Below are 7,116 nucleotides of genomic sequence, written 5' to 3'. Positions count from 1 at the left end.
ATGCTCCCAGCAGCTCTTTACGGAGGAATCACTGCCGGGAGCCAGTCAGCCAGGGAAAGTTTATTATTGTTGGGGAATTCACAGTGAGCTCACTGTTTTGCAAAAACAGAAATCTCACCGCTTTGAGATAAAAGAGGGGCTCCCTATGGCTCTTCCTTCCCCCTTTCTCCTCATCCTTAAAAACTCCCCTAATTTCGTACTTAGGGCTCCAGAATAAGCAGGAAATTGGGGTGCTGGGGAGAGCTGGATGGGGGAACAGGTTCTGAAGGTCAGGTTCAAAATAAAAATAAATACTTCTTGTTGCTTCATCTGAACTTTATTAAAATTAGTAGCAATAGTGATGAGAGTAGGGATCCTTACAGTCAATGCAATTTACAAAGTACTTCCACATGTTAACCAGCAATAGTACCAGCATTAATAGCAATACTAATAACCACCAACACTTACTGACAGTTTCCTATGAACCCGACACTGTGCTTTACATACTGTATGGTGTATTTAGCTACATTCTGTGGCAGTGGCAGATTCACAATTTATGTAAATGGAAGAATTTAGTGGGACAATCTGTTTGGAAGGGGAAGATGAGAGTTGGTTATGAAGATACACTTGCATAGCACTTTACGTGAGATTGTACGTAACAAATGGGGGGCTGATAGAAAATTTGAGCACCCCAAGCTACATCTAAGAACCTAAGCTTGTCAAAGCCACCTGCAGATGTACTGGATTCAGACCCTAGCTCCATCTCTGACAACTGAGTGACTTTGAGCAAGTTATTTAACCTCTTTATTTTTGGAGCTTGTAAAACGGAGTTAATAATAGAATCTACCTGGTAGATAATACTGAGGGCTTAATGATGATGCAAGTAAACCACAGCAAGTCCCATTGAGATGCCTCCTGTTACGACAAGAAACAATGAAATCTCAAACAGTCCCAGTAAATTAGGAGTTCTGAACCCATTTTACAGATGGAAAACGGAGATTATGTTAGGGTAAGTAGCTAGTTCAAGGTCACAAAGGCAGTAAGTAATGGAGAGTAAATTCCAACCACGTGTGCTAGACTCCAGGACCTGAAATTCCATTATATTGCCTCCCCTCCTCTAGCCTTGCCCAGGATTATCTTTTCATGTAAAAAAAAAAAAAAAAAGCAGACCTAATATTTAAAAGAATCAGTTGAAGTGCCCCAACTAGCCCTATGACCAACGTATCTGTTCTCCAATAAACAATAACGATAAGTGATCTTGTAAGGAAAAAGAAATCAGGGACTTGCTCAGCGTTCTGGGGCACTAAGGAATTAAATCACAACACGTGAGAAAGAACTTTGAACACTGCGGCTGTGCTTTAAAAGACAGATCAGTATTATTAAATGCCGCCCTCACCTTTTATCAAACCCGGAAAAACCACTCACCTGTTTGGTCTCTCCAGAACCTCCCCCTCCCTGCCCCAACTGCAGCTGTGCGCAGCCAGTAGACTGTATTCCTTAAAGGCCTCTGGGTGCTCGTAGCTTCTTTAGACATTCAGCCAAAATTTTTAGAGTGCGGCTTGGGGGAGGGGTAGCTCACCCTGAATTCATTTAGCTCCGTCGTTGAAGCTCAGGTTCCTAGACCAGGGCACAAAAACAAAGCGAAAAGGCAGTTTCTGGAAGACTGGAAAACAGCTAATTTTGCAGGTGCTTCGTATCAGTGGTTGCAATGAATGTAACATCCATACGGGGGGGTGGGTAGGTTTGATTGCAGATGTAATGGGTAAAACCCTATATGAAATTTCACAGCAAAAAATCTTGAAACAGGACATTTAAATTCACTGCCCGGGGAGGGGTGGGGATCGGGGATCGGAAACAACGCTTGTGGTTTTGTAAATGCGTTTTTACTTGGGAAAGCCGGGCGGGGAAAGGAAAGGTCATCGTCTGTTTAATTTCCACCCCCAGCCCTGGACTTCCAGCATTAGCTAGCTGGGCCTCAGCTGTTGTACACACAAGGCGAGGGGGGAGGGGAGGGCGGAGGCGCGGAGGAGGGGCCGACTGGGAGGAATTTGGGCGCCCTGCCGCGCATGCGCCTTTCTCGAGCAACAAGTGGGCTCCACAGAGGAAGTGTAAAGGGGAGGGGGGGAGAACTGGTGCAGAGCATGGTGGTGACGTCAGCGCTCCGCCCGGGCGGCATCCCGCGCGGCCAAGCCCGGGACAGCGCAAGCCGCAGCGCGAGCGGGAGCGCCGAGACGCGCCTCCGGAACGTAGAGTAACAATCACAACCCCACATTCCGGGCGAGTGCGAGCGGGAAGGGATGCGACCCGGGTCGAGGCGCCGCGCGAGCGCCCTGCAGCCAACGTGAGCGCCGTCAGCCGCGGCGGCCCGGGCGCGGGCCAGGCCTGGGGGCGGCAGGAGCCTGCGTGCGTGCGCTCCTCTCCTCTGCTCTCGTGCGTACTGGAAGCAGTGGCCGCGGCGGCTCCCTCCGGCCGTGCAAACCCAGCCGCCGCCAGCGGAACGGCAGACGCTGCGGAGGGGAGAAGCTCCTCTCTCGGCTGCCAACCCCTCCCCCAGCCTTCCGGGGAAGCAGCGACTTCAGCAAGATTGGACCCGGGCACCGGGTGGCACTGAACCCTCTAGCCTTCGCCCCAGGGAGCCTGGCGGGGAGAGGACGCAGGTCGTAGGGCCCCCACCCCACCCCCAGGGAAGAGGAAGAGACAGCCCCTCTCGAGCTTCCACGCACCAGCCACTCCGGGGGGGGGGCCAAGAGCCAACGGCCAGCACCCGGCACCCTCGCCCCCTCCCCCCGGGCCCGGACTTCCAGCCCGTGTCCGCGACACCAGGAAGAAGGCGCCTGAACTACCCTCGCGACGAGACAGCCGCAGTAGGAGGTGGGGGCGAGAAGCAGGCTGAACTCGTCCACCGCCCGGGCGGTGGAGCCCCCGCGGAGAGGCGCTGCGCCGGCGGTGGAGACTCGCGTTCCCTCCAGCCCCTGGGGCAGAACTTTCTCGCCCCCCCCCTCCCCCGCAGCCGGACTCCCTCCCCAGCCGGCCAGCCCTCCCGGAGGAGAAGGCGCCGCGGAGACAGCCCGGGAGGGGGCCTACCTTCCCCAGGGCCGGCATCATGTCGGCGGCGCAGGTGTCCTCGTCCCGGAGACAATCTTGCTACCTGTGCGACCTGCCCCGCATGCCCTGGGCCATGATCTGGGACTTCTCGGAACCCGTATGCCGCGGTTGCGTCAACTACGAGGGCGCCGATCGCATCGAGTTCGTGATCGAGACCGCTCGCCAGCTGAAGCGGGCGCACGGCTGCTTTCAGGACGGCCGCTCCCCCGGGCCGCCGCCGCCCGTCGGGGTCAAGACGGTGGCCCTGTCGGCTAAGGAGGCGGCGGCGGCGGCAGCGGCAGCCGCTGCGCAGCAGCAGCAGCAGCAGCAGCAACAGCAGCAGCAGCAACAGCTCAACCACGTCGATGGTTCCAGCAAGCCTGCGGTGCTGGCGGCCCCGTCCGGCCTGGAGCGCTATGGTCTGAGCGCAGCCGCCGCTGCCGCCGCCGCCGCCGCCGTGGAACAGCGCAGCCGTTTCGAGTACCCGCCACCGCCGGTGAGCCTTGGAAGCGGCAGCCACGCCGCGCGGCTGCCTAACGGCCTGGGGGGCCCCAACGGCTTCCCCAAGCCTACACCAGAGGAAGGACCCCCGGAGCTGAACCGCCAGAGCCCCAACTCGTCTTCGGCGGCGTCGGTGGCGTCTCGGCGTGGGACACACGGTGGGCTGGTGACTGGGCTGCCCAACCCGGGGGGTGGCGGAGGCCCCCAGCTCACCGTGCCGCCCAGCTTGCTACCGCAGACGCTGCTTAACGGTCCTGCCAGCGCAGCCGTGCTGCCCCCACCTCCGCCCCACGGCCTCAGCAGCCGTGGGCCCCCGACCCCTGCGCCCCCAGGGGCTCCCGGGGGCCCAGCTTGTCTTGGGGGTACCCCGGGCGTATCGGCCGCGTCGTCCTCCGCGTCATCTTCGACCTCGTCGTCGGTGGCCGAAGTGGGCGTGGGTGCTGGCGGCAAAAGGCCCGGCTCTGTGTCCAGCACCGACCAGGAGCGCGAGCTGAAGGAGAAGCAGCGTAATGCAGAGGCCCTGGCGGAGCTGAGCGAGAGCCTGCGCAACCGCGCAGAGGAGTGGGCCAACAAGCCCAAGATGGTCCGCGACACGCTGCTCACGTTGGCGGGCTGCACTCCCTACGAGGTGCGTTTCAAGAAGGACCACTCGCTGCTGGGCCGCGTCTTCGCTTTTGACGCCGTCTCCAAGCCCGGCATGGACTACGAGTTGAAGCTGTTCATTGAGTACCCCACAGGCTCGGGCAACGTGTATTCCAGCGCTTCCGGTGTGGCCAAGCAAATGTACCAGGACTGTATGAAGGACTTCGGCCGGGGTCTCTCCTCTGGCTTCAAGTATCTGGAGTATGAGAAGAAGCACGGCTCCGGGGACTGGCGCCTACTTGGAGACCTGCTGCCCGAGGCCGTGCGCTTCTTCAAGGAGGGCGTGCCTGGCGCCGACATGCTGCCTCAGCCCTACCTGGACGCCAGCTGCCCCATGCTGCCCACAGCTTTGGTGAGTCTAAGCCGCGCCCCCAGCGCACCCCCGGGGACCGGAGCCCTGCCACCAGCAGCCCCTTCGGGCCGGGGCGCAGCCGCAAGCCTGCGCAAGAGGAAGGCGTCCCCCGAGCCCCCGGACTCCGCCGAGGGCGCGCTGAAGCTGGGCGAGGAGCAGCAGAGGCAGCAGTGGATGGCGAACCAGAGCGAGGCACTAAAGCTCACCATGTCGGCCGGGGGCTTTGCGGCGCCTGGGCATGCGGCTGGGGGTCCGCCCCCGCCGCCCCCACCCCTAGGACCCCATTCCAACCGGACCACCCCGCCCGAGTCAGCCCCTCAAAATGGTCCGTCCCCCATGGCCGCCCTCATGTCGGTGGCAGACACTCTGGGCACGGCGCACTCGCCCAAGGACGGCAGTTCCGTGCACTCCACCACTGCGTCCGCACGGCGCAACAGCAGCAGCCCAGTGTCGCCGGCCTCCGTACCCGGGCAGCGCCGGTTGGCATCACGGAACGGGGACCTGAATTTACAGGTGGCGCCCCCGCCGCCTAGCACCCACCCAGGCATGGACCAAGTGCACCCCCAAAACATTCCGGATTCCCCTATGGCCAACAGCGGGCCCCTTTGCTGTACCATTTGCCACGAACGTTTGGAGGACACACATTTCGTTCAGTGCCCATCCGTCCCCAGCCACAAATTCTGCTTCCCTTGCTCTAGAGAGAGTATCAAGGCCCAGGGGGCCACTGGCGAGGTGTACTGCCCCAGCGGAGAGAAATGCCCCCTAGTTGGATCGAATGTACCTTGGGCCTTCATGCAGGGCGAAATCGCAACGATCTTAGCTGGGGATGTTAAAGTGAAAAAGGAGAGAGACCCTTGAACCACAAGACAGCCACCTCCTTTGCCCCACCAGCTCCTCTCCCGTCTAGAGGGCCCCTCCCCCACCCACATCGACCCTCTCATCCCCCACCCCCAAGATGTAGAATTGTGAATATAACAAACTGCAAAAAGTTAGTCTTATGTATAGACATTATTTTCGTCGTATGTTTCTATATTTTGAAACAAAGGTATGTAACTTCTTCATTTGAAGGATAAACTGGTTTGTGTTAAGCAGTATAATATTGGTTGGGTCATTTGCATCATATTCGTTAGCATTTATTGGTGGCAGAGTGTTTGCCTAGGTACAGAATTAATAGCCCTTAGCAACGACTGCTGCTGGTGTGTATTTTTGTAAATGTTATGCACTCACTGAAAGGAAAAACACACACACAAAAGAAAATGACTTTTTGTTTTGTTTTGTTTTGTTTTGTTTTGCCAAGGCCAGTGTTGCTGCCTAAAAAAATTGATGCTATAAAGTGGTGAGAGCTTCTTTCTAAACAGCCCCAAGTGTTGAAGTCTTAACTTTATTTTGTTCTGTTCTGTTCTGTTTTGTTTTTCTGTTCCGTTTGCAAAATGGTAAGGGGGGGTATGGGGGGGCGGGGTGTTTTTTGTTGCAAGTTTGTGAGGGAAAATGTTTTGGTTTGTTTCTACTGACCTGGATGTGTTGGATCTTCACGTGTTGTTTTGTTTTTGCTTTATTGATGCACGGATGCTTTTGAACAGTAGAGCGAAATGCTAGACATGGAGAATCTGCTCTGTTTGTCCTTTATACATTTCTGTAGTTAACAGAACACTGTAATGTGCCTTGGAGCTTAGTAAGTTGTAATAAATTCAATTGATATTAATTCTGCCCGGAGTCAGCAAGTGTGTTTTTCTAGGGCTAAGACCACACAACTCCACCATGGGAGGCACACTCCCTGCTTCCAACAGTTAACACAAAACGCTGGTGCCTTAGGAATCCCTCATAGATGGCATCTGTAGAAGGCCTGGTGCTGGCTGACTGCCCCTCCCCCCCAGTACCAGGCTATTTACATTCACCTCTTGGGGCGGTGACAGTTGCTGACTAAGCAATTTCTGTTTACTCTTCAGCCTCTCTGTTTTCCCCCCAGATGCGTGCCCTAGGTGCAAATGGCATTATCAGGAATGCTTTTTGGTGCCTCGCCCTGTGGCCATGAGTACATGCTGATACCAGTGCAGTTGTGACTTGTGCAAGTGGGGCCGGGAAAACGAAAAGACTAGGGTGTTTTGCCTTCTAGATGTGGCAGATATCACTGTTACTGCACATTTAAAGCAAAAATACCACAGCTGGGAGCCGGCAGGAGAGGTGTGGGAAGTGGGAAACAAGTCATGTACTCGGCCCTGGGGAGTTCGCAGCAGCTTCCAGCAGATGCATTGGAAGAACAATTTCACTTCATTCATTACACATATTTTTTTCCCCCTCTTTTTGGTAATTTCTAAAGGCAGGACACTTAGCTGGTTGCAGACAGTGGAAACAGAGAAAAAAAAAAAAACAATCCCAGTTCCTGGGGCAAAGATCGCTTATGACACCAAATGGAACCCATTCCCAATGGTGAAGAAATGCAATTATTCATCTTTTTAGCAGCATTTGTGAGGTACAGAGGGATGCGGATGGGGACTGGAATGTCCTGTAGGGCTCTGAACCTCCTTGGTTGAGAGTAGACTGGAACCCTCTCAGAGCTA

General features: G+C 56.0%; 1 protein-coding gene across 1 annotated transcript; it reads left to right on the top strand.

Annotated features, from left to right (window-relative positions):
- The first annotated feature begins 2,142 nt into the window (after positions 1 to 2,142).
- On the top strand, positions 2,143 to 6,260 carry IRF2BPL (interferon regulatory factor 2 binding protein like). Its single transcript, XM_031454109.2, has one exon. It carries the CDS (start codon positions 3,083 to 3,085, stop codon positions 5,414 to 5,416), a length of 2,334 nt encoding a protein of 777 aa, XP_031309969.2. The 5' UTR covers positions 2,143 to 3,082; the 3' UTR covers positions 5,417 to 6,260.
- The last annotated feature ends 856 nt before the right edge of the window (positions 6,261 to 7,116 follow it).

Source organism: Camelus dromedarius, chromosome 5, assembly GCF_036321535.1.
Source record: "Camelus dromedarius isolate mCamDro1 chromosome 5, mCamDro1.pat, whole genome shotgun sequence".
In the NCBI taxonomy this organism is placed as follows: domain Eukaryota; kingdom Metazoa; phylum Chordata; class Mammalia; order Artiodactyla; family Camelidae; genus Camelus; species Camelus dromedarius.
The sequence above is the reverse complement of the archived record's forward strand: the minus strand, read 5'-3'. Positions and strand labels throughout refer to the sequence as shown.

Excerpts from the sequence above, each read along its gene's own strand:
- IRF2BPL (XM_031454109.2), top strand. The coding sequence starts at position 3,083 with ATGTCGGCGGCGCAGGTGTCCTCGTCCCGGAGACAATCTTGCTACCTG.